The sequence below is a fragment of the Pleuronectes platessa genome, chromosome 16, assembly GCF_947347685.1.
Source record: "Pleuronectes platessa chromosome 16, fPlePla1.1, whole genome shotgun sequence".
Taxonomy (NCBI): domain Eukaryota; kingdom Metazoa; phylum Chordata; class Actinopteri; order Pleuronectiformes; family Pleuronectidae; genus Pleuronectes; species Pleuronectes platessa.
This window is the reverse complement of record NC_070641.1, coordinates 2,226,888-2,254,457: the sequence shown is the minus strand read 5'-3', so window position 1 is coordinate 2,254,457 and position 27,570 is coordinate 2,226,888. Positions and strand designations below refer to the sequence as shown.

The 27,570-nt window shown below is 40.3% G+C and overlaps 1 protein-coding gene across 4 annotated transcripts in view; it reads right to left on the bottom strand.

Moving 5' to 3' along the window:
* Positions 1–19,670, bottom strand: part of rbfox1 (RNA binding fox-1 homolog 1) — a 75,277-nt gene extending 55,607 nt beyond the window's left edge. For 3 of the 4 annotated variants that reach the window (XM_053443444.1, XM_053443446.1, XM_053443448.1), the window contains exons 1-2: positions 19,559–19,670; positions 15,568–15,852 (exon numbers count right to left, since the gene is read on the bottom strand). In XM_053443444.1, coding sequence (XP_053299419.1) covers positions 15,568–15,852; positions 19,559–19,597 — 324 coding nt within the window. In that variant the 5' untranslated portion in view covers positions 19,598–19,670. The remainder of the gene's footprint in view (positions 1–15,567; positions 15,853–19,558) is intronic. The other variant, XM_053443447.1, reaches the window with a different exon arrangement.
* Between the last annotated feature and the right edge of the window lie 7,900 nt (positions 19,671–27,570).

The following is a 27,570-nucleotide window of genomic DNA, read 5'->3' as shown; positions in this document are numbered from 1 at the left end:
CTTTTTGATACCCTTTGTATAAGATATTATTTGCCCTCTTAGATAAGCTTTCAGCGTGTCCCATAATATGAAACTACTGGGGGAGGAGGGGCAGTTTATCTCACAGAACAATATTATCTGGTCCCTAATAAACTGGCAAAAGTCTGGTCTATGAAGGAGAGTAGGGTTCAGACGCCATCTATATTGGTTTGCTGGTTTTTCTGGCATCAAAATAGATAGGGTCAAAGGTGAATGGTCAGACAGCATCCTAGATAAATAGTTAGATTCTAGTGTTCTATGAATCAACTGTGTTGACAATAAGAAAAGGTCGATCCTTGTGTGAGAGTTGTGTGGGCAGGAGTAAAAGGAATAGTCTCTAGTTCGAGGGTGTATCTGTCGCCAAACATCAGTCAGGTTTAGATCTTTCATAAATGATAAGGTAGTCTTGGCTGCTTTTGTTTTGGATGTTGTTGTAGCTGACTTATCTAATATGGGATCTAAGCAAAAATTAAAGTCGCCTCCTACAAGTATGTTTTGTTGTACCTCCGATACCCTCATAAAAATATCTTGAATAAAGGATTCATCATCATAGTTGGGTGCGTATAAGTTTAACAGTGTCCAGGGTTCCGAGTAGATTTGGCAATTAACTAGGACATAGCGGCCTGCTGGATCAATTATAGTTTCTCCAATTGTAACTGGAATGTTTTTATTTATTAAAATAGCAACCCCCCTGGCTTTAGAGTTAAATGAGGATGATAACACTTGTCCCACCCATTCTCTTCTCGGCTTTTTATGCTCCTGTGTGGTAAGGTGGGTCTCTTGTAAAAAAGCGATATCCGTTTGCAGTTTTTTAAGTTGTGTCAAAACTCTCTTCCTCTTAACTGGTCCATTTAGCCCGTTCACATTGAAGCTAACAAACTTAACTACCCTATTCATTAATTAACTGTGTACACAAGAGTGTCATAGCCTCCTTGTAAATGCACTGTGCAAGAGCCAGTGTATCTCCCGTGATGAAAGAAAAAAAGATAAACCAAAGCACCAACATTCAACAAGAAAACAAACCCCTTCGTTGTTCTTCCGGGACCTCTGTGCGGCGATCTGCAGGATTTTATCCCGGTCCTGGCATTTAAGCAGGCGTATCAATACATGTCTCGGTCTCTGGTCTGCAGGTGGACGGTGCGTAAGAGCTCGGTGTGCTCGCTCTATGATCAGCGGCTCAGTGAAATGCTCTCGTCCGAGAGTGGCTGGGATCCAGCTGGCAAGAAAGTTCACAAGGTCGTTTCCCTCACAGTTTTCCTTCAGATTAACGACACGTATATTGTTGCGTTGGCTGTAGTTTTCCAGCTGGTCGATTTTCTCCAATAAAAAGTCATTTTCTTTACTCAGTTTTTGGACGTGAGAATCTAGGCTCACCAGCTGGTCCTCCGCTGTGCTGATGCGGCTTTCCGCCTCCGTTGTGCGGGTGTTCAATGTATCCAGCATTACTTTTAGTCCAGAGATAGATTGGTTAATTTCTGCCGTTTTAGCGTCGAGTTTACTGGAGAGAGCTTGATTACCGTTTCGTATCTCTTGAAGAATGAGGGAGTCTTGTACACCGCCCAGGTGGTCTTGTGCCGCCGCCATTACATGAACTTCGTCGTCACTGTGATCGGGAGTTGTTTTATCGATAGATGTCGAGTTTTGCTCACCAGCTGAATTCAGTTGCCTGTTTCTGGTTCTTCGGACCATAATAAAGCTATCTGACCGGGTTCGGACTGAGTTTGGGTGTATTAAAATAATAAAAAATGGATTTGTTTGAGGAGCCTGTGGGTCTGCTTCTACCTAGCTACGCTGCATCACGTGATCCACCACAAACCACTTTATTGATTCAAATCATGTAATTCAGTTCAGTTCAAATATTTCATTGTCTCAAACACATTTCAATATGAATGTTTGCAGGAAGGACCTGGATCTTCATAGTTCATCACGCGCTTATACCCAAATGATGGCTGTGTAGAAAGCAATGTCTTTCCAAAAGAATGCCAATTGCTGATGGGACCAAAGACAGAGCCCCTCCCTCCCTTTTGCAGTCTCTTAGCTCAGCCCCCGTCAGTGGACCATGGTGGTCAGTGGAGTTTCCAGTAGTCTACATTTATGACCTGACAGCTAGGGCACTAAAAGAAACGTAAAGTAAACACATCATGGAACAGTTGTATTCACTCAGAACTAAGCTTAGTGGAAGAAATAACAGCAATATTTATCAGTGTGTGCACACATCATATGTCTATGTGAACGAGCAGCCTGATTACAACATAGAAATGATGTCATAAAATCCAGGGACCTCATTTATAACTGCTGCGTACACACCAAACGGGGCCTGAAACTTGCGTATGCCATTTACCAGGCAATCTTTGGGATCTATAAAAACAAACTTGACAGGAGAATGTGCCCACTTCAAGTATTTGTAAAACTCTGCAGTGAACGTTACTGTGGCAACAGGCGCACAGAAAAACTATTCCAAAAAATATCCCAGAGCGGATGTTATTATTATCCCACATGTGAAGTAATCTTTCCGATCTGCTTTTAATATATATATATATATATATATATATATATATATATATATATATATATTTATTAGTGCTGTCAATTAAGAGAGACACAGTGAGATCAGAGCTCGTTCACATGTAGCAGCCGCTCAGTGACTGATTGCTTCTTAACTATGGAAACAGTGAAAACACAGAGTTTATCTGGTCGCAGCTGCAACGAGCTTCAGTATCTGTGTTCGCCTCCAGTCTGACCTGCTCTCACGTTTTGTTTTAACATTTCGCCAACTAAAATATATATTTTTAAGCTATTAGGCTGCAGCTATATGTTTTTATTTATTTCAAAATAGGGTACTTCTTATTTCATACATTTTCCACAAATGTTGGGAGGACTCAAATAGCCCTACAAAGTTCTGTGTTTAATTTATTTCAAAGTAGGCCAACACTATTTAGTCTGTTTGTTATTTTGTCGCTTGTCTGTTTGAGTAGCTGGCTGAAAGCAAAGAAGTAGTAGGTTTACCTTTTATTGGTAACCTAACTGTTACGGTTCATTGTTTCTGAAATAAGAGGCCTGACTGCTATGTTCACAGCAAACTTGAAAAAAAGAAAATATTTAGCCATGGTTTAACTGCACTATATGCTGAGTCCTTGTTTACCTGAAATGTGCACTTTATAATTACATTTTGTACCGCCCTGTTTGGCAATGTTGTTTTTCAATAAAATAAAACATTTGCATTAAGCAAGCCAATCCACTTTTTCATGTTGATAAGAGCATTCAAACAAAAAAATAAATGAAGGGACATTTAAAATTGATACAAATTTGCGATTAATCACGATTAATTTTGAGTTAACTATGACATAAATGCGATTAATCGCGATTAAATATTTTAATCGTCTGACAGCACTAGTATTTATATATATATTTATATATTAATACTACCCAGACACTGAAGGATTTAGAGGAAACAAATGTTCAGTGATCACATAGATTTTTGGTCCCATGATGATGACTATTCAGCTGATATAGATTCTATAGATCTGGGATCTTGGATCTTTTTGCTGAGCGGAGTCCAGTATTATACAGACTGACCCGGCAGAACTGATCAAACCCAGTACAAACACAAGTTCTCAACACTCTGGTTTATCAGCCTACTTGTACAGGTTTGTGTGTGGTATGATTAACACTGTAAAATATGAATCTTTCTATGTAGTGCCTCTTTTAATCATCTTATAAATATAATTATTATAAATTCTATAGAATGTGGATAGTGCAGTTCAATAAAAATATGTACAGGTGAACAAGTTCGCTCACATTCTGACAGTGAGAAGCAACATTTATCTGGCTCCACATTTGAATATTATCTTTTTTTATTTCAGGCACCATTCTTTTTTATCGTCCTCACTCTCACTCACTCACAATATGTCTTTCTTCACCTCCACCTCACTAACAATGACCTCGAGGTCAGTATCAGAGAGTTATACTTGTTCTTTTCATCGCTGGATGCCATGACTCACAGTAGAAACCCATTGGTCAGCAGGATAATTTTATATGCATGAGGTGCTTTGCATTGACCATTTATGGTTGAATGTGAGCTTGTAGAGGGCGGGATATGAGGCAGTTCCACGTATCCACGTTTCCAGGTGGACTGTGATTTATAAAGGGAAAATTGCTTTCAGCTGTATGCGGGCACGGATTACAAATCGCAATCTTTTTTTGTGTACACCATTTTTAGTTCTATAAATGAGGCCTCTGGGCATTAAACTGTCTCCAAAAGCTGAGCATCTTGACAACATCCCCTTTAAATGATAATGGTTACAATCCTGAATCCGATAACCGCAAAGTTCCACTGTCTGGTCTGAGTCCTGCCTGCATAAGTGTATGTTAAAGGTTGAGCGGGGTGATCGGTTGCAAATTCATTTCCGGACAGTTCTCACATTAATCACTCACCGAACAACTTTATTATGAGACAGTATTAAAAGTAATCCATAGAGCCCATGAATTAGTAACTACAAGTTATATATGGTTCATGAGACAAACAATGAAACAACTCAAAACCTGAAGGAATTCTGCAAACACCCAAACATGATGGATGCTCCTGCACTCAACAGGGTCACAGCAGCAGTCTGTGTTTGTCCTTTAGCCCTCAGTGTGAGTGAGATCAAAGACTGTTAAACACAAGAGAGGATTCAACAGTCTCCTGTTATTCTGTGTGTGCTTATGTGTGTGTCTGTTTGTGTGTGAGTGTTACACAAAGTGTTGAAGTGTCCTTTGGACGGCATCAGAGCTGCTTTTTCAAAACATATGGTTATTTAAAGGGGACATATTATGAAAAATCAACATTTGTAGTGCTTCTACACGTTAATGTGGGTATCTGGCATGTCTACCGTCCCAAAAAATCTGGAAAAAAACAACTCCCGCGATTTGTTGTGGTTCCTCTAGGTAAGAAACTATACGATAGAGTGCGTAGAATGGGAATACGACCCACAGCACCCTCCTCAGCTCGAGGCGGCGGGTGTTAGCTGGGAAGCTAGCCGAGGGGGGACGCTAACCAGCCGGTGAGCGGGGTGAGAGGCGGAGATCTGGCCGAGAAGCAGAGCCTGCGGTCGGGGTAAGTCACATGCCTAAACCCCCTCCTCAGCTCGGGCTCATTAGGTGATGTCGGGCTGTGGCTCCATGTCAGCGGCTCGCTTCTGTCGGACCTGTCGTTGTTTGTTTACGGTTAGCAGCAGGGAGCTAACGCTAGCTTCCTGTTAGTTTGTGTTTAAAGCTGCAGCACTTTCTGGAATGGCTGCTTGTGCACGTTTTTACAGCAGTATTGCATGTGGCAGCCCACCCGAGAAGCAGCGGAGATCTGGCCGAGAAGCAGAGCCTGCGGTCGGGGTAAGTCACATGCCAAAGCCCCCTCCTCAGCTCAGGCTCGCTAGGTGATGTCGGGTTGCTGCCTCCATGTCAGCGGCTCGCTTATGGTGGACCTGTTGGTGTTTGTTTACGGTTAGCAGCAGCCGCCTGACTGATCTCCCCACGGACAGGGGAGCGTTGACAGTGCGTGTCTCGTGTCGCAGTGAGTGTCTTCAACTAGAAAAGCTGTTGTTTTGTTTCGGTAATTGACAGTGACATGTAAGCTAGGTGGCGTTAGCCTCATAGCAATCAGTGCCCGGCTTGCCGTCCGGCGTCGGCAGCAGCCGGCTGCTCGGTGGCGGGTTGGATCCCGGCTGTACCCGGGCGGCTCACTGCGAGGCTGGCGATGCTCCGGCTGACTTCACACACCTGAGAGCCGGACACATCTCACCGGCTTAGGGTTCACCATGTCTGCAGGGTATGTCTCATTTTCATCATTGATCATTATCGATCTGTGACAAATCTCCAGCCTGTGTGTCTCCTGTTTGTGCACCGCTATGGTTAGCAGCAGCGGGCTAACGCTAGTTTGCTGTTAGTTTGTGTTTAAAGTTGCAGCACTTTCTGGAATGGCTGCTTGTGAACGTATTTGCAGCAGTATTGCATATGGAACCCCGGCCGGGAAGCATCGGGCTGGGAGGTGGGGGGAGAGATCCCATTTCGGGTCCGGAGTGGAGGAACAATGCTCTCGGAGTCGTAGCTTGTGTGTGTCTGTGTGTGTTTCGTCCCGGTAGACGCAGCACCTATTAATAGAAAATGCACTCGGAGGCTAACCCGAGTCGTTGCTTCTGTGTGTGTCGCCCGGTTGAAACAGCAGGTATAACTTAAAACAGCTGTTTGTGGAGCTTTGTTAGAAAATAGCACCGGAACATGTTCTAGGACCCCATCCCCCCCCGTCTCCGGCTGCAGCCGACAGCCTCTCCTGTGATGCCCGGGCGGCGAAGCGGAGGAGGAGGAGGTGGGGAGAGAGCTGCGCCTTATAACTTTTGTGGCCCGTACAGATTTGTTCCACGCACCCCGAGCTGCACGAACCGGTGCCGGTCACCAGCAGCTCGTTGCCGCCTCCGTCGCTTGCTTTAAAATAGACTCACACCCGGGGTTTTAAGTGCATTTCGCCGCAAAAGTTGCAGCAGTGTTGCAGCAGGCAGGGCACTCAAAACAGGTCAATCTGAGGAAGGCTGTTTTAGACAGGGTAAAAAGGGTGCTGTTTTAAATTATCCTTGTGGTATTTTGACCAAAACATTTTACAGACATTTCATTAAGACCCCAAGGAGCCATATCAACTGTGGTGAAATGGGCATAATATGTCCCCTTTAAAGAAAAACTCTTGCTGGTTTGTTAATATTGTGATGGCACAATGATATTAGAGAGGCTATAATTCAATTGACTGAAAAAAAAAAAAGGCAGGAAATGTTAGCAAGGAAGCTGCCACAAGCATGTGTAAGAGGACCAGAAAGAATGTTTTCTACTCTTCCCTGCTCCTTCTCTCTTTCTCTTGCTCACACGATTACCAGGCTCCAAGTCAGCTAAAAATACAACCTGCTGTTTGTGTGTATATGTGTGTATTTGTGTGGGTGTGTGAGCTCAAGAAAAAACTGCTTACGGCCGACAGACTGTGTGTCTTCCATGCAAGGCCGAGGTATACAGGGGCACATACGGAGAGAAGTGTACACACACAATGACAGCCATCTGTACATGGCTCCACGTCAGTGGTGACATCCACCTACAGTCGTAGTAAAAAAATAAAACAATCAGTGACACGAAGCATCTCATCGCTTTTGGCATCAGGAACCGATATGTGAGTTGAGGCGTGGCTGACTGTGTAGTGGTTTCCCGACATTCTGGAAATGTTGCTGACATTCATGTTCCCAGAGAAGGAGAGAAGACAATTCAATGTAACCTGAAGAGATAATAATAAAAAAGGCTATTGGAAAACATTTCATGTTTAGAATTTTGTCAGAATTTAATTATACTTTATTCTAGAAAGAAAAAGAAACCAGAATCATTGCTTCACAGTTGTTTCCTTTCACCAACCTATAAAATTACAAGGAAATACAAAGATGTTTATATTTCATTATACTTAGCATATGAATTATTGTGTTTTGAGCTAACAGTAATCTTGACATTTAACCACTAAATTTCATATTAGTTGATCCTTAAGTTCCACTGAATATTTGTGCCAGATGTTACAGAACATTCTGTGGGCATGCCTGATGATAACACAAACACAATAATGGTATGGACTCACCTACTCTATGGGCCTGATCTACTAAGCTCCCAAATAAAGAGTGATGAATTGCATGTGCATTATAACAGATTGTATTTTGGGCTGGTCGGCGTTTACCGAGTGATCTCCTAAAAATAATTGCGTAAATGATAACAGTTGCAAACACGGTAGAAGCAATAGAATTTAAATGAGTGTTTTGCGTATGTTACTGGTTTCTGCCATGGAGCATTACGGGGAGTGGTGGGATTACAAGCGCAAAGCGAAATTTAATGCCATGGAATTGGAGATGTTAGTGTAAGAGGCAAACAAACGTGTTGTTGAGCTACAGCAAAGAAATATTAATACAACTCAAAGAAACGCAATATGGGAGAGAATCTGTGGGTAAAACAAAAAGAACGACCGATGAAATCAAGAGAAGATGGCGGCAAGACAAGTGCCAATTACGAAAAAGAAAACCCACAGATAAACCCCTCTTGCATGTAATGCGGTTTAGTTACTAAAGGTTTGCGCGTACTAAAGTTTAGTCGATCAGGCCCTAAGAATTTATCATTTAGAAATGTGAATAATAATTACCCTATGCACAAGCAGTGTTTGTGTGTTTGTTCACACAAAATCCAAACACATCGATGGAAGATATCTCGTATTATATTTCATATATAATGTGATAAGTTACGTTAGAAAAAAATCACAATGAGGTCAGAAAATGACGTAATGCATTGTTCAAAAATGCTTTTTTCCAGGCCTTACCCAACCTACAGGAATATTGTCACAACCTAAAGCATGTATATTCTTTTATAAATTACTTATGTGCAAGAATTGATGACATCAAGAATTGACTATCTTTAAATAATAGATATACTTTTATAATATAATACAATTAAACTATTTAAGTAGATAATAGGGGAGAGCGGGGTAATGTGGGACATTTTTTACATTTGCTCCCCTCTAGGCGAGCTAATCTGATGTATCAGTAACATTTACACATTTCCTATTAATTCAGGATGTTTTCTAGCAATGGAAATGATCAGAATGTCTTCAGGACAAAGGGCAGTGAAAATATGATTGTTTTAAAAAAAGTGGTCTTGTATCCCACTTTACCCCAGCTACGGGGTAAAGTGGTCCACTTACTTTTTCCACTTTAAAACTACCATAACAACAGATGTTCTAATAGTTAAAATCCTGACAGCTAGATTGACAACCACTAATATCGGACTAGTAACAGAATCATGGGGATTGGTCAATTAAGCACATTTATGATTATTATTATTCATGTGATCTCTTGCTTACCCTCACATTGTTTCTCTGTCCAATTGGTAGGGACAGGGATATAGTTTTTCTCTGCATAATCAAATACCAATTCACGGCACTTCACTGGAGCAAGGCCATGGAACTGGTCAGCTAGTTGTTTCAAGTGTTTGGCAAGCTCCTCCTCCATCTCATCTGTGAATATTCTCTTTACCTCAGCTACTGCACCCCAGGCTACTGATTTTACTTCCCCTTTCTCTTTTTTCTTTATGAATCTGTTGAGGGTTGTCTTATCAATATTTCTATCCCTTCCAGCTTTTCTTAAGGACTTCATTCCTTGCATGACCTCAGCGGCTGCACTCTCCATCTCTGCGAGGAGTGTTTGGCCACAGGTTGTCTTCCTGGTGTAGATTCTTGACAAGATGGCTTTTCTACAATGTTTATGACATTAAAAACAAAAAATATGTAATGTAATATAACACTAAAATATATTCAAGACTAAACTTAACTTGTTCTTCATGGTGGGGTAAAGTGAGACACTGTCCCACTTTACCCCACAGCATTTGTCCCACTTTGCCCCGAAGCCACAATTTTAGAAAAACATCTTTTATCAATTCAGGCTAACCTTCAGCTAGCATCAATCACATGGTTTTATATGTTGGAAGTTCACCAACATGTATGATATAGGTTTTTCTACCTGAATCAATTTGTTTTGACACAATAGTTGATTAAGTTCAAAGCAAGAAAAATTTACTTTTACATGCAAAAACCACATTTTTGTGAAAAAACATACTTACCACAGCACCTGCACCAACTTATCCTTCATTGCAAGGGGGGAATGGGAGGGGCTTTTAAACATAATAGTCACATGACCACAAATGTGTTCCGTTGCCTAGATACAGGGGGTGTTTCACACCACCCGATGTCCCACATTACCCCGCTCTCCCCTACGTCTGATTTTTACTCCCACACTAGCCAATGACGGGTTTGACGAATGACTTGAAGTTATATTTGACCAGAACATGTCATTTGACAATGTCCTGGTCACAAAGAAAGTCTCTATAGGTCAGCCTTCTTTCACCTTCACAATATTGTGACTTAGAAAGGATTCTTAAAATTAAAATCATGCTGCTCACATACAATGGCCTTACAATTCAAGCCATTCCAGCTAATAGCTGTATTGTCCAAATAGATCATTTCGTTCCCAAAACACACGCTCTCCTGTGGTTCCAATAATCTGTAAGAGTAGAATGGGAGGTAGAGCTTTCAGCTACCAAGTGCCTCTCCTGTGGAACCAGCTCCAACTCTGGGTTCAGGAAGCAGACACTATCTCTACATAAGGTTAAACTTTAAACGTTCCTTTTTGATAAAGCCTGTAGTTAGGGCTGGGTCAGGTGAGTCCTGAACCATCCCTTAGTTATGGTGAAATAGGTCTAGACTGCTGAGGGAACTCCCATCATGCACTGAGCCCTTTCTCCCTCTCTCTGCTCTCTCTCGGTTCCTGACCGCCCCCCACTTTCTCTCCTCTCTTTTTCACCCATCTCTCCATTCTTTCCCATTTTCCATACCCCAACCATTCGAGGCAGATGGTTGGGGTATTAGTCTGATTCTGTTACAGGTTTCTTCCCGTTTAAAATTATTTTGTATTTCTCCAGAGTCGCCAACTCTTGCATGTCCTTATAATTTTTGAACATTTTGAATTTTTGACCCATTTTTGGTTCAATACAAATACAATTGTATTGAATTGAATATATGATGTACTTTAACATACAGTAAAGAACACATGATATTCTTCTTTTTGGGAGATTCAAATATCTGTTTTCTCTTTCTCTTAACCCCCTACTTCTCTAAAAAAAAAACAATGTGGGGGTTAACGGTCAGGGAAAACGAGGCTGACGTAGGTCTATAAACACTGGCCAGATGAGGTCATCCTTCCAGCACACACATGCTGCCGAGAAATGACAGAGTGCTGCCTATTTCCACCCTCAGGCACAAAACATTGGAGCTGTAAACTGTATACAATAGAATTTTGCCTGGTACTAAAGGAAGTATCTGAAATGTGACACAGTATTTGTTTATAAAAGCAATGTAGCATTAACTAGTTGAATAACATCATGAGAACTACCATGGCCTCGCCAGCTGCAGTCGTGCAAATATGGAGCAGAATATCGAAGGTTGTGGTCCTGGCTGATCCTGCCAGTAGCATATTCTTGTCTCAAAGATTAGGCCATACAAGTCTAAGTACAAATGGCCGGTACAGTGAAACTGTAAATGGCTCATTTAATCAGATCACATCTTGTGAAATCAAAGACAAAAAGACTGCAACTGTAATATCCAGGAAAATATCCAGCCTTTAAGAGTGATCAGTGACTGTATATATTTTTGAGTCATACAAAATAATACAAAATAAGGCCAATTTTAAATGCCAGTTATATTTGAAAACCACAGAATAATTGTGTAAATACATTATGTCATCCATAATTACATTTAATAATTGTATTTTATCCTGTAAGGCATAGGATAAATACAACATCTGTAATGTACCATGTAGATGTCAAATAAGTGTTTTGCCTATAAGATCATGAAATGATGTCAGAATCATCTGTCATCATGGGTTTTGGGGCTGAGATTCATTGTTGGCACAAACAGCTGAAGCTTGGTGGAGCAAGAGAATCACAGTGTCCAAGATGCAGAAAGGCACGTGGCTGAGAAAAGGAAGAGAGAAAATAAAGTAGAGAGAAGAAGGTTTGATGGTGTGGGGGAAAGCATTGCAGGAGACAGACTGAGTTTGCAGGCGAACTAATGAGACTTCCAGATGTACAGTATGCCTTCATCTTGCTGCCAACATGCTTCGTTGCCTCACTCTTTCCTCTGGTAGAATAACTTGCAGTAATGAAATAAATGTAAAAAACTCAGTACCCAGCACATAAACAAGGCCTGCATTTCTGATAAGGCAGAATAAGAATATCTGAAAATCTAGAAATGTGAAACTAGAAATGGCACTCATTGTCAATGACTGAATGACCTTTTTTTCCCACATCTGCATCACATGAAGACAGGGTCTGATCCTTTTCCTTTTCAAAATGACACTCGTTTTACTCACTCATTCCACTTGGTCTTTAGCCCATGACAAGTGGCTGTATTAAGCAGTTTTTTTGTTCATGTGTCTGAATTACTGCACAATTAAGTGTCTGTTTTGTGAGGTAAATTGCATGACTGTTTGTAAATCATATTTACACTGTTAACCTTTTTTGTTGTGTTTTTACAGTTAAATACCATAAAATACACAATACATATACCATCAAATATATTTAATGTCAGTTACTGCAATTTGCATGGCATTATCGGAGTAGTGCATGATGCAAAAGTTAATTTACAGTAACTTCTTCTTTGAACTTGCAGAAACACATTAGCTCAGACATTTGCGGTAGTGCAACATGTTGTCTATGACTATACTCCGTCTTTTACTCTAAAGAAAAGTTTTGTTTATGTTGGAACAAGTTATCCCACTGTGTTGGGAACAGACTATTTCTCAGTTTTAAAACATTGGAACTACTGAGAAGTTATCATGATTGTTGTGGTCTGTAATGTCACACAGGGACTTAAGGTGAGCTGTTATTTTAGACTATTCAGTGCTTAAAGTTTTTGTACATTTATGATAGTATGTGTTTATTATTAGTGTTTACTTGAAGAAAAGAACTGAATAGCTTGAGATAAGTTGTGCATTTTCACATGTCTTAAAAAAAGAGAACTAGTGAAAAGAATATCTGTTTATACTATGTGTGACCAAAACATTAATATTAGTCTGGAGATGATGTTTAAACAGTGACCTTGACCTATGATCTTAGGCAAACAAGATGGAATCCAAGCCCAAGTGAATGTTTGTTCCAAATGTTAGAGAATATTGCATTTACAAGGCAGAAAAGGCCAAGTTCATAGTGAGACCCTATGAGACAAATTGTGATTTGTGAATGTGGGCTATACAAATAAAATTTGACTGATTGATTGATAGTTACCTTGACCTTGAAGTGCTATGGAGTTAAAAAAAAGTAAGGCCATGTGACTGTGACCTTTTGACCTTTGACAACCAACATTTATTCAGTTCATCTTTGAGTCAAAGACAGAGCCAGTGGCTTAAGAAGACTCTGACTTTAAATGTTTATTGTCAGTTAACTAGCTAAACTGTTTTTGTGAACATCCGCAATCCTTTGTATAAGTGGCAACATTTGGTGAGATCTTAGTCTGATGGGGTATATGGGGATGTTCCCCTCACTTTTATAGTTGAAGGTTGATATCCAAGTATTACTCAATGAACCGTACAGTGTTCTATTGTAGTCTTATCATCATGTGGAAGATGAAAGTGCAACAATGCTGATGTTTTAATTTAGGGAACCCTCACTTATTACAGTGTGCGCACAGCAATTAGCTTAACAAGCAGGAGCAACTGGTGCATAGTGGTTTGCAGAGCTACAATGGGTTTTGCTTTTTGAGTATCTGAAGCCTGAATGGAATACCTTCACACACCTTTTGGCAACTATCTATTTACAGTGAATCTAAAAAACACAGTGAAAATACGCAGAAAAATAAATTTTCTTGTATAAAGACACAAATAAATATATTGTTATAGTAAAAAAATGCTTTCTCCATCATATATTGTCTTGATTTACATGTAACAATTTTTTTTATGACAAATGAATTATGGTCTTAAAATCATTAATTAATTTCTCAGTTTTATCAAATCATTCATCATCGATCAAACGTTATGTCTGATAAGAGTGATATTAGCTTTTATCAGACATAACGTCTTATATTGTATTAGTATAATCTCAGTTTAGGTCAATATTTCATGTGTGAATTAAGTCCTGAAGTCCAGTTGAGAAAGATAAAACAAAATAAATAATTGTGCAGTGCTGAGAGAACACAATATTACTATGTAAAATTATAAACATCTTTTTGACACTTAAGGCCAATGGTCTCATAAATATGTATAAAAATGAACTGAGTTATCCGTTCACAGAAGACAAGATGACAAGCAGGATATTTGTTGCCTACAAGACTGTACTTGTCTATGCAGCATTAAAAGTCATATGAATTCTATTAAAACTGTAACTTAAAAAAGGTCCCTGATAACAATGACAATTTACTGGAGTACTAGAGGGATAACCACATAGAATAATACAGTAGGACCTTGTATTCTGATTGTACTATAATAGAACAAAAACACAACTGTGGGTACTGTTAGGGCCTTAGAGTGGAGCTCACCATCGACAGGGTAATCTTCCTGTTAACTGGTGATCTGATTATAATTGGATGAACATGGGTTTTAAATTGGGCATTCACGATTCAATGTAATTACCATTATGAAACACAAGATTGCACAACTTAATTGTGATGTAGTTGGATATTCACAAAATATACTGGAAATACTGCAATGCCTTTGTATACCTCCGTCAGCCACACATTGTCCTGTAGACTCATATGAGGTCTGTGACCACTGAAATCGAATCAATTAATCGTTGAGTCCTTGTGACAACTGTTCAATATTTTAACACATCTCCAAAAGGCTGAGTTGACAGAGAAAATGTTTTTTTAGGTCACTGTGACCTTGACTTTTCACCTTTGATTGCCTAAAGCTTGTCAGTTAATCTGTGAGTCTAAGTTAAAATGTGTACCAAATTTTAATAGATTCTCTGGAGGTGCTCTGAAGATTGATAAACGTACATACAGACGTATGGATGGCCGGACAACCCAAAACTTAATGCCTGTGGCCACTCAATGTAACTGGCGTGGCATAAAAACAACAACTAAAATACCATTCATGTGACTCTTAATGACCTCACACAAATGCTGTAGTGTATTTTGTATCCGGAGTAATTTGTACAGTACAAACAAACACTTGTGGATTATTTGGGTTGTTAGAGGTTTGATAGCACAACAACAACTGTTTTCCCCCTAGTTAGATAATGGGGATGCATTTGCTCCGGGTGCTATGTCTCTTGGTCATGTCCTGGTCCTACAACTCCATTCAAGTTCCAGAATTACAAACCCATTACTTACTCGATAAAGTCCGCACCCCAGCTATCGCTAATGGAGCTGTGCTGTTCTCTCATAGAAAAAGTGCTGCCTATAGATGCAGTGAGTGTGTGTGTGAATGCGTAAGCCCTTTAAGTGGTCATCAAGACTAGAAAAGTGGTATATAATTACAGATCAAATACCATTTACTTGATCAAGACAGCACTGCACCCCTGAAGATTCTGACTTACACCACAAAATGTGTTGTGTCCAATGATTTCCATCTATGCTTTCTTGCTTTTCAAAACACACAACTATAAATAACTAAGAAGTTATAAAATCCATTCTTACAAACTGACCCATTAGCTGCTCATTAACTTGCTTGATTTTCCCTTGATCTGTATAGGGTTTGAGCACATGGGAAGGGTAGAGTGTAGTTCAAGACTATTGGCTCTTCCAAGTTTGAACCTTTTTCTTCCTATTTAACTACACCCTCAATTGATTAGTATCTATAGATTGTATTTATGCAAAACTATACTGCTGAATTACCTCAATGTGTTATCTTTTCTTTAGGCTTTCCACACTATTCCACATGTTTAAAAAAAAGATTGTACTAAAGAAATAATAATTCAAATCGTGGATCGTTACAAACTGAAACAACAGTGCATCTCATAATGTCTTACTGTAGCTGTGCCTGTGACCGTCTGGCAGCTGGACTCTGACCCGCCCTGATCACTGTGGCTCTGCAAGGACTGGTACATGTTGAGCGGATGCTCACTAATGGAGGCCTGGACCCCAGTATAGTCCGGTGGTGCTGCTGGGTGCTGGTGTGGATGTGGGTGGGAGAGTGGATGTGGATGAGGGTGTGAAGCTGCGAATTGAGCTGGAATGCCGTTCTGGGATGCAGGGGCAAACTGGGCTGATGGGTAAGCCTGGGCCATGGATGAGTCCGGGGATGCGGGTGTGTCCTGTATGAACAAACAGATGTACTTTTTAATTTAGATCACATCAACATTCCATCAGGATGAAGTATTGCTTATGTCTTGTTTTCCCCAACTGAACATTCCTTTAGATTGTTTTTCAAAAGTTCTATCTTATGGTATTGCCGTTTCTTCTTGCTAGTGTCAGGACACTAAACAAGGTAATGTTGTTGAAAATATCACCACAAAATAGATTCACAATGGCATGATATTTTTCATCCCCAGAGAATGAATGACTTACATTAGCACATTTAAGAAGTGTTAACATGTGTGCTGTGCATAGAGAAAGAAATCTGGAATAAAAAGCTTGAAATCTTTGTATGACATGTGTATGTTAATATATTTGTGTTTAGTTTTTAAAGAGATGCAGTTTCAGCTGACTGTGGCTGGGATTCATGAAAAATTGCTAAAACAGTTGAAGAAAGAAAGTTAATGTGCTCCCATTCCAAAAACACTAAGTGTATGTGAGAGAGGTTACTCTAGTGGGACATTTATATCCCAGTCATATGAGAGAGAGAGAGAGAGAGAGAGAGAGAGAGAGAGAGAGAGAGAGAGAGAGAGAGAGAGAGAGAGAGAGAGAGAGAGAGAGAGAGAGAGAGAGAGAGACAGACATATGCAGGAAAGAGAGGGGGTGCAGACAGTGAGTCTTGGCTAAATGCTCTGCTGCGTAATAAGAACCACATTTACAAGCCTGAAATATGCTTTACGTGGCAGTAAGGGCTGCACACGCACACACACACACACGACTCAAGAACTACAATTTTAATTCTGAATAAGTGCACAGTGAATGAGTGTTTATGTGAATAAAAGTGTTTACATGTGTTATTCTTGTCTTTTCTTCATTTCTCAGAAGACAACTCTGCAATCGCCTCAACTCTGTCTCCTGTATTTTTATTCTAAATGACTTTGTTCCTCCTTGCTTGATTATATCCCTTCTGATACCATCAGACTTGACTTCCAGGAGAGATTTGGGGGAATTTGTTCAATCTGCTCTCTCTTAAAGCCACAACTTAGTGGAACACTGCCAGATGTTTGAAAGAATTCCAGATTTGTCAGCGACTTTACTGAGAGACATTGTTTAGTACAACTTTGTGCAATTACTATGTAGTGAGTCAATGCAGGAAATCAGTCTGTAAACTGTGATGAATGTTTGCATCACCTTTGTTTTCTAACCTGTTTTTAGTTTTTCAACCAGTCTGATCTTTTGATCACTCATGTGTATACATATTATTCCAGGTCTCAATATTTGCTTTGATGAGTGAAAAACCCATGTTATAAACTGTAATATTTATTTATACTCTGGAACTACTGACTGTCCAAACCTTGCTTGTTGTCATGCCTTTCACACATGTTGATATGTATTGTGCTGGGGTGTAAAATGTTCTTTTGTATGTATTGTCATGTTTTCTTTGGGTTATTCATGATGATGACCTGCCAATGGACTGTAGAAAAAAAGGCTTTATAGAAATTACTTATAAAACAATTTCATATGTTTTTTGAGAGTGTGATCATAAGGCTTTTTACTAAACATGTAGCGGACATGGTTAGCTTAGCTTTGCATAAACACTGGAAGCAGAGGAAACACCTACCCAAAGTTATACATCTGATCCTGTGTGTCTTATCCTCACTCAAAGAGAAAGGATAATGTGTGGTTTGTGGTTCTTCTATTCTGGAATCTGTGCTCACTGACTGAACCTGGAGAGAAACAGTAGGCTACAGCCATGGACCTACCAGGATGGTAAATATCTGTGTCATAGTTAAAGGTTTTATATTGGAAATTTGAAACAATAATGTTCCATCCAACAACTCTTTTCAGCTATGTTCATTGACTTTATATATGTCATGAGCATAAGTCACACTTTCTTTGTCTGTGTGTGTGTTCACATTCATGATAGTGCATGTTTGTATATAAAGGGAGAGTAAAACACACCTGTCACCTGGCCACTACACTGTCGCTGAACCAGAAATTGGCATCACGCAACATAGCACTAAGGATAGCAACGCGAGCCAAGCTAACTAGCTGCTAAACACAAACAACCACACTAACATTTAACGATAGCATCTAGCTTGATTGTTATTGTTGGGCTACTTTATTTAGTTGTGATTTTGATTTAAGTTTATGGGCTGCTTTTACCAGTCTTTGTAGCACCTTGTAGTATCAAACCTGTTCAACTGATAAATAGTGCTTTCTACTAAGCTTAGGGTTAGGGATGAGTTTAAGTTCAGGTTGATGCAGTGTAGTCAAGTGAGTTTTTATACGTAGGCAAGCTGATGAGAGGCGGTGGACTAGTGGCAGAAAGTTGGACTATGGGCAGAAAATCCGACGGTGGTCTCTTGTTCAACTCCACGGAGTGACAACAAAAAACATACCTGGATGACAACACCTGGATCTGTTCCCCACTGTCAAATTGCCTACCCCACCCCACTGTCTAAGTACCCCCAACACTGCTCCCCGGGCGCTGTGCATTGCTGCCCACTGCTCTGTGTGTCCTCCTGTGTTCACCAGATGGGTGATAGCAGAGAACAACTTTCCCCCCCTTGCATGTCGTGTGTGTGCATGTGTGTGGGACCATTAATGTATCTTGTATCTTGTATACAGAACTCATGTTTTTTAGACATGCAGAACACCCATCCCTAAACTAGAGCAGCTGCATTACTCCTAACTGCTGCTGAAGCTAAGTCAAGGGCAGCTTGAAACGCACACCCCTCAGAGATCCCAGGGTGTATCCTCAATGCGAAAAACTCAAAAATAAACTGTTAACATGGTCTCATCCACAAAATGACAGAAAAGATGAGTAACATTGCCTAAAGGTGAAGCTAGCTTCCAGAGGCCACAGTCTGCTCTGCCTCAAGTGAGTTGTAAGTTACAAACAGATCAGATGTAAGGAGACATATCGGTTAAATTTTGGTATCATTTAATTGTTGTTCATTATACCAGGATGGCACGCCACTGGGTAAACATAGAGGAAAACACAATCTGATAAAGAAAGAGATTTCCTCACTTCACTGGCAACAAAATATATGTCTATCAAAAACTCCTCTGCAACAGTTAATCTAGGTCTGTGTGAGGGGAAAACAAAGACTGAATATGTGGGGGACGGATGTGTTGGAGGAAATACATTTGATACGATTACTGAATCCTAGAGCTTCAGCGGAACTTTAGATTCTTTCATCCACTATTTAATTTTTTTTCATTCAGGTGAACAGTGAAAAGGTGAAAGCAATATAACTTACTCAACATGCATAACACTGTATATATGAAACAGAGTGGCAAAAATGGGAATATATAATATAATTTCTTAATGTCTTTCTCTCCCTGCTGAACAATCACAACCAACCACATGCAACTTGCAGGGTTTATTGGTCTCATTTTCAAAATCTCTAATGCATAAGTTCAGCCTCTGTTATAGATGAAGACAAGAGAATGAGGTAGAAAGAAAGAGATGCATGCACACACACTAATACCAAAACCCATCTAGACAGAGCAGCGTGCAAGCATGCAGCCCTTTAAACCCAACCATACTAAACATACTGTATATGCTCGCACACATGCATAATAGAACACAGCCACAAAAGGAGCATGCGACATGCAGCACAGTGTGGACGAAGAGAGCGGGTGTAGAAGTGACAATAAGGTGAGAGAGATAGAGTGGGGTAGAGAGATGGTGAAAAAACAGTGTAATATCAGAGGTACCTGCTCTACCATTTCGCCTCTGCTTTCCTCCATGCACATCCAGCTGCGGTATAAAGTCCAGCCTGCCAGTGTCTGCCTACAGCTACAGCTAGCATCAATTATGGATGGCTTTGTGTATGTGTGTGTGTGTGTATGTGTGTTTGTGTAGTGGGGGAATGAGCAGAAAGAGGAGGAGGAAGAGGAGGTGCCATTGTGAATGAGAGCAGCATTCCCCAAACTCCCTTCTCTTTCCTCGCCCACAATCCTCCTATTTTCCCCTTTGTTTTTATTTTAATTTAGCCAGAATTACACATACCTGCCAGTTCACAATCTTATTCAAGATGTATGGGTTATTTTGGTCAAATTTGACTATCATGCTCACTAGATGCAGTTGTGGAAGACGCAGGAGTGGAACTTGCACCTCATATCACATATCTCATTGTATAAATGCTTGCTTTTGTCCCCACTGCAGTGTGGCCATTTAACAGCTATAAACACATGAGCCTCTAGTGGTCAGGCAAAAAAGCATGAGAACTAGTTAATGTGAACCAGTTAGTTTGAACCCGGATTAGAGGACAATGACCACATAAAAAGAAATACTCTATACATATTTTTTATATGTTGTATATTTCATAAACAACATTGTACATGCAGAATACTGAGATACTACTCTGAGCTAATGAATTATAGCTTGTTCACTAAGATGCTGATATTGTTTTATCTTTCACTTTCAATCAAAATGTATTTGTATAGCCCATATTCACAAATCACAATTTGTCTCAAAGGCCTAACAAGGTGTGACATCCTCTTTCGATTACCCTTAACAAGAGTAAGGAAAATTACCAAAAACCCTTTTAACAGGCCCACCAAACGTAGAAAACTCAGAGAGTCACGTGAGGGATCCCTCTCCCAGGACAGACAGAAGTGCAATAGATGCCACATGTAACTGAACAGATTACTTTGCCAAAAGTTATTTACTCAAGTGTTCAGCACTATGTACATTTCAACATAAATGTATTGGTTTCAACGTCGGCTTGGATTCAAGGGCAGAATAAACTAGTATACTCCCCTTGAGTTTTTGAGTTACTGTCATTGTTGAAAACGCTAACCAAGCAGACTTTTTCTGTGTCAGGTAAGACCCGGGTGAAAGTTTAATACACCTGTGCTTGCTTCACCTTCCATATAACATAGAAGGTGTAATATTTGACTCCATATTTTGTATCATCTAAGCTATTTTGTATCGTTCTATGTTACTGTTAATGGGTAAATATTTAAAAAATAAATGTATAACAGATATACACGAATACTAAAATACATCTAAAAACAAAAAGCTGGACAGAAATGTGTCCACAGCAATCTGCTGTTATGAAAATGAACACCTAATTTTTAATCCTCATTTAAGTTTGCTTTTGCTGCTGAATAGGGTCAAATTCCTGAAGCCAGGTTCCAAACACGTGTGGATGTTCGTCCCAGAAGAGTGGAGGTGGCTGAGGCAGAGAATAAATGCCCATGGATTTGTAATGACACAAGTCCTACACAGTTTTCAACAACTTTGACTGAGGTTGAAAGCAAGAAACAAACACACATACATCTAGTTAATGGACATTAATTTAAGATTATTTTGCCCAACAAAATTATATTAATATTGGTTTAAGTTTAAAATAACACACCAAAAGAAAAAACTTACAAATGCAAACAGATTTAAAATGTACTCAATTATACTAACATACTTACATGGAAATCATTCTTTTATTATTTTTGTATATATTGTTATTATTTATAATTTGATATTTTATAATTAAATATATTTACCCACTAACATTTGACTTAATTAAATAGTAAAAAACAGTTATTGCATTAAAGAGATGGAGAGAAATAGACATTATATAATCTACAAAGCAGACATTCGCTAAGCAGTCTTGACCCTCTAATTGTTTGATCTCCAAGAAACCTAAGAGGCAGGAGGTCAGGAGGGAGAGAGGAAGAAAATGGATGAAGCGATAGAAAGGGCGGGTTCTTGCCAGATGTTTATGTGTCCTGCTCATGTAGTTGACAGATGGTTTGGGGCAATGTGAGGCAGGGTGTGACAGAAGCAACACCACTGAGGCAGGATGGAAACACACAGACACCACACTGCTAAGCAACTGGCAGACTTACTCAGCCAGGACTCCAGGGCAGATACTCATTTAGCTTTTTGTTCATTCATTCATTCATTCATTCATTCATTCACTTCATTTTATTCATGACTCAGCCAGGCATTCACAGCTATTTCTGATTGGCATGAAGTAATTTGTTTACTATACAGCAGTTTATAGTCATGGTTTGAGAAACCCATGGTGAAGAGGGTAACAATGAAGAAGTCATATCAAAAATAGTAAGGAAAAAGGAAAAGAATGGAGGGGTGTGTGAAGTGTTTGAGTCCACAAAACACTTTTGGAGTTTGAATAACTGGGGACCACGTCTTTAAAAAACATAAAATACCTCCATACTGCCCCTGTGGTGTCATCCAATTGTCCGTAAGCCCCAATCTACAAATTCAACTCGAAAAACCCTCATTTACACCGTATTTTTCATCTTAATGTGCGCTATCCAAAGTAGTACCTTGCGCAAAACCTTTGGCGACTTGACATTTACAGACACATTCATATTTTCAACTACAAATTCAGTCAGTCAGGTGCGCAGCTGTATTTTCCAATAATAACTTCAAATTATATTCACATGAAGACATCAATTTGATATGTTTTCAATCTGAACCCTTCCTTATTTGGTATTCACAACAGCCTGTTTTGTTCAATAATACTGTGGAACATACCTTTGTAATCTTGCTCTTTACAGGATAAATGAGGATTTGATAATAACACACTTGTGTGTATAGAGTAATTCCAATTGTACATGGAAAGTATTTGGCCAGTACAGAACAAGTTGGTCAGTATTGCTGGTTGAATGGATGATGTGTGTTAAACTAATACTTCAGGATGTTAGTGAGTTTGTGGGCCTGTTTCGAAGGTCCATTTCAACCATATCAAATTTGACTTCTGACAGAGAGTCCTGCCATTAAGTGTGTTGTGACCTTTTCTTTCCATTAAGGTCAGACTGAAATCTGAGTTTGTCATTTTTCATTACAATCAAACTTGCATCAGAAAAACATCAGAAATTCTTTATTTGTAATCCCAATTGTGTTTGGTTGACACCTCAACCAGCAGGGACATGCAAACAGACTTCTGTCTGTCAATTGCAAGTCATGGACAGACTCTGATGTGTTAGCAGTGGTGTTATATACGATACGGACTTCACTGACGGACTGACCTATCCAGTGAATATTTGTTTGTTATGCTCCAAGTACAAGCGTAAATAATTTCCAGTCTTGATGTGCCTCACTTCTTTACTGCAAAACAATTATATCAATATAAAGGGGTAAAGTCGAATTTATGCTCAACGTTAGATACATATATGGACACAGCTATCTATATTTTGTATAATTTTGTCAGTATTTATGCAGGTCTTCTACAAGCTTTTGGATATACAAAATGGAGTCGGACCATGGAACATTGGAGGGGGCAGTGTAGCCAATAGTTCAAGGAAGACAACCATAAGATACTAGGAAGAAATTTCAACAAGGGTGTAACGTCTTTGGCAGAGACTTTAAAGGGGACATATTATGAAAAATCCACTTTTGTAGTGCTTCTACACGTAAATGTGGGCATGTCTACCGTCCCAAAAACTCTGGAAAAAAGCAACTCCCGCAATTTGTTGTGGTTCCTCTAGGTAAGAAACTATACGATAGAGTGCGTTGAATGGGAATACGACCAGAATTGACGTCACAGTCGGTCTACATGGCATAGCCCCCCCCCCCCCCCTCCCTGGAGGCGGAGATCTGGTGGAGGAGGAGACCGGTTTACGTTACGAGCCACAGCACCCTCCTCAGCTCAAGGCGGCGGGTATTAGCTGGGAAGCTAGCTGAGGGGGTACGCTAACCAGCCGGTGAGCAGGGTGAGAGGCGGAGATCTGGCCGAGAAGCAGAGCCTGCGGTCGGGGTAAGTCACGAGCCCAAGCCCCCTCCTCAGCTCGGGCTCGCTGGGTGATGTCGTCGGGATGCTGGCTCCATGTCAGCAGCTCGCTTCTGCTGGACCTGTCGGTGTTTGTTTACGGTTAGCAGCAGGGAGCTAACGCTAGCTTGCCGTTAGTTTGTGTTTAAAGTTGCTTCAAATGGCTGCTTGTGCACGTTTTTACAGCAGTATTGCATGTGGCAGCCCACCCGGGAAGCAGCGGAGATCTGGCCGAGAAGCAGAGCCTGCAGTCCGGGTAAGTCACATGCCAAAGCCCCCTCCTCAGCTCGGGCTCGTTTGGTGATGTTGGGCTGCTGGACCCATGTCTGCGGCTCGCTTCTGGTGGACCTCGCTGTTTGTTTACGGTTAGCAGCAGCCGCCTGACTGATCTCCCCACGGACAGGGGAGCGTTGACGGTGCGTGTCTCGTGTCGCAGTGAGTGTCTTCAACTAGAAAAGCTGTTGTATTGTTTCGGTAATTGACGGTGACATGTAAGCTAGGTGGCGTTAGCCTCATAGCAATCAGTGCCTGGCTTGCCGGCCGGCGGCAGTGGCAGCTGGCTGCTCTGTGGCGGGTTGGATCCCGGCTGTACCCGGGCGGCTCACTGCGAGGCTGGCGATGCTCCCGCTGACTTCACACACCTGAGAGTCGGACACGTCTCACTGGCTCAGGGTTCCCCACGTCTGCAGGGTATGTCTCATTTTCATCATTGATCATTATCGATCTGTGACAAATCTCCAGCCTGTGTGTCCCGCTACGGTTAGCAGCAGCGGGCTTACGCTAGTTGGCTGTTAGTTTGTGTTTAAAGTTGCATCACTTTCTGGAATGGCTGCTTGTGAACGTATTTACAGCAGTATTGCATGTGGAACCCCGGCCGGGAGGCTAACCCGAGTCGTTGGTTCTGTGTGTGTCGCCAGTTTGAAACAGCAGGTATAACTTAAAACAGCTGTTTGTGGAGCTTTGTTCGAAAATAGCACCGGAACGTGTTCCAGGACGCGGTGAAAGGGGGGCAGGGTTGTTGGATAGAGGGGGGGCGGGGCGGTGAGAGTGTGTGGGGGGGGCGGGGCACTCAAAACAGGTCAATCTGAGGAAGGCTGTTTTAGATTGATCCTTGTGGTATTTTGACCAAAAAATGGTACAGACATTTCATTAAGACCCCAAGGAACCATATCAATTGTGGTGAAATGGGCATAATATGTCCCCTTTAAGAGATGATTAGAACTACAGACATTTATATGATGTTACTTTATCTGCACAAGCTATTGCTTATCTCAACCTCCTCCAATGTCAACATCTGCACCGCCCTCTGGGGGATGTACTGAGGAACAACCTTGTCTATGCAGTGCACACATAAAAGTATGTGGCAGTGATGGTTAAATTGTTTGAAATTGATGTATCAATAAATGATAAATGAGCCTTAAGATGGTTGGGTGGCACAAAGACAAAAAACTGTCTTCGCTTTGTTTCTTACTTTGCCATCTATAGTGCAGAACAAAAAATGGCTACACACCGCTTCTTAGATGCTTTGGCGTCATTATTGTCCACTCAGGATAGCTTTGCTTCCTGACGTCCTCCTTTTTAATAGCAAAACATAATATTACTGCCTTACTTTACTGATGATCAAGAGGGCGTGAAGAACAAGATAATAGTTCGTGCCCCCTGATGGAGTATGAGACCGAAAAGTTCAGATAATCTGACGTGCTTCTCGACTGTATATTTTGAATTTGAACAGGTTATTACAGTTCATATATGAGCATCCCCCCATGTTTGAATATCCAATAAAAAGTGTCAGTGCTAGCATGTATGTGACCATGTAAATCCACTGTTCACAACTCTCTCTCTCTCTCTCTCACATACACACACGCACATGCATTAGGTTGACCAAGGACATATCAAAACAATTTCATACGTTTCCAAGGCAACATGAAGATGAGCTTTCACCAGCTTTACTCAAATGCATCATGGCTTTTGATGTGTGTGTGTTCGTGTGTGAGAGAGAGAGAGAGAGAGAGAGAGAGAGAGAGAGAGAGAGAGAGAGAGAGAGAGAGAGAGAGAGAAAAATAGACTAGTTCAAACACTATGCAAGAGGGAGATGGGCAAAAAAAGATGCAGACACTCTAACATGAATTTCTGGAAGAGAAGATGTTGGAAGATCAAATACAGTCAAATGTCTTTATGAACACTATGATTTTATCCATAACATTACATTTTTGACTGATCATTTCCCACTACGGATTATAGAAAAACTGAATACGACAAACCAACACAGTTCATTTACCAAAATTTACAACTCCAATATCAACGACATCTACTTTACTTTACATTCAGTACGTAATACTGTTGTTTACATTAATATTGCATAAGTGTGAATTCTTCCAACCTATACACTGTCAAGAACTCTATATCCTTCCTCTTTTCTAACTATCTATATGGTCATTTTGATTATAGTTATTAATTTAATTATTAATCAGAGTTCCAAATTTGCAGTTAGTACTTTCATTAGACTTAATCAATAAATTGGATATATTTTCCTTCCTTTGAAGGGTGGTGCCCAGAGGTAACTTTAATCAATTAAAGCTATTATTGGATATTCGTATTTTTATATGAATATTCAATATTTTTTCTGACAACCAACCATATTGAATGCCGAACGGCACACCATTTAATGGTGTCACATTTAACGCATCAATTGCAATACATGTGCAAGGCATTTCTGACTGACTAGCTTCTCAGTTTAGTTTAAACCAACATAAAGGTTTGAAATTTGCCAGTGACAAAAATTTATTCTGACAATAAGAGATGATCTCCGTCCTATGTTCAGTTTGTTTGAACCATGAAATGCTTTTTTTTTTGGATAGTTCGAATTTTAAGACCAATTGCAGGAAGGTGAGACAGCATTAAACATTGGAATAAGAAAAAGAAATAGATGCCTTAATGGTAAATGAGTGGCCCCAAATCAGAAATTTACTTGAATTCCATGGCATCTACTGCAGGCATTCTTTGTAATACTTGGCTTTGGGGCTTGTAATTGCATGATTGGCATTTTTCTTCATTATACAAAATCCATGCTTCATACACTCACACACACAAACCACATGCCCAGCAACCTCTCTTGCTTTACATTGACACCCTGCTGTGACCTACTGTTTTTGTTGTCTTAACTCCAACTCCACACACACACACACACACACACACACACACAAATAAAGATGCATATGCAAACATTCAGTTATTATGTTGAAGTAGAAGTACACTCACATGCGTGTTAAAAGAGGAAGAGACATACAGTGCCTTGCATAAGTATTCACCCCCTTTGGACTTTTCTACATTTTGTCATGGTATAACCACAGATTAAAATTTATTTCATCGTGAGTTTATGTAATGGACCAACACAAAATAGTGCATCATTTGGAAGTGGGGGGAAATATTACATGGATTTCACAATTATTTACAATTAAAATCTGAAAAGTGTTGAGTGCATATGTATTCACCCCCTTTACTGTGAAACCCCTAACAAAGATCTGGTGCGACCAATTGCATTCACAAGTCACATTTGCAAGTCACATAATTAGTAAATAGGGTCCACCTGTCTGCAATTTAATCTCAGTATAAATACACCTGTTCTGTGACGGACTCAGAGTTTGTTGGAGATCATTACTGAACAAACAGCATCATGAAGACCAAGGAGCTCACCAAACAGGTCAGGGATAAAGTTGTGGAGAAATATGAAGCAGGGTTAGGTTATAAAAAAATATCCAGAGCTTTGAACATCTCTCTAAGCACCATAAAATCCATCATAAGAAAATGGAAAGAATATGGCACAACCGCAAACCTACCAAGAGGAGGCCGTCCACCCAAACTGAAGAGTCGGACAAGGAGAAAATTAATCAGAGAAGCAACCAGGAGGCCCATGGTTACTCTGGAGGAGTTGCAGAGATCCACAGCTGAGGTGGGAGAATCTGTCCACAGGACAACTATTAGTCGTCT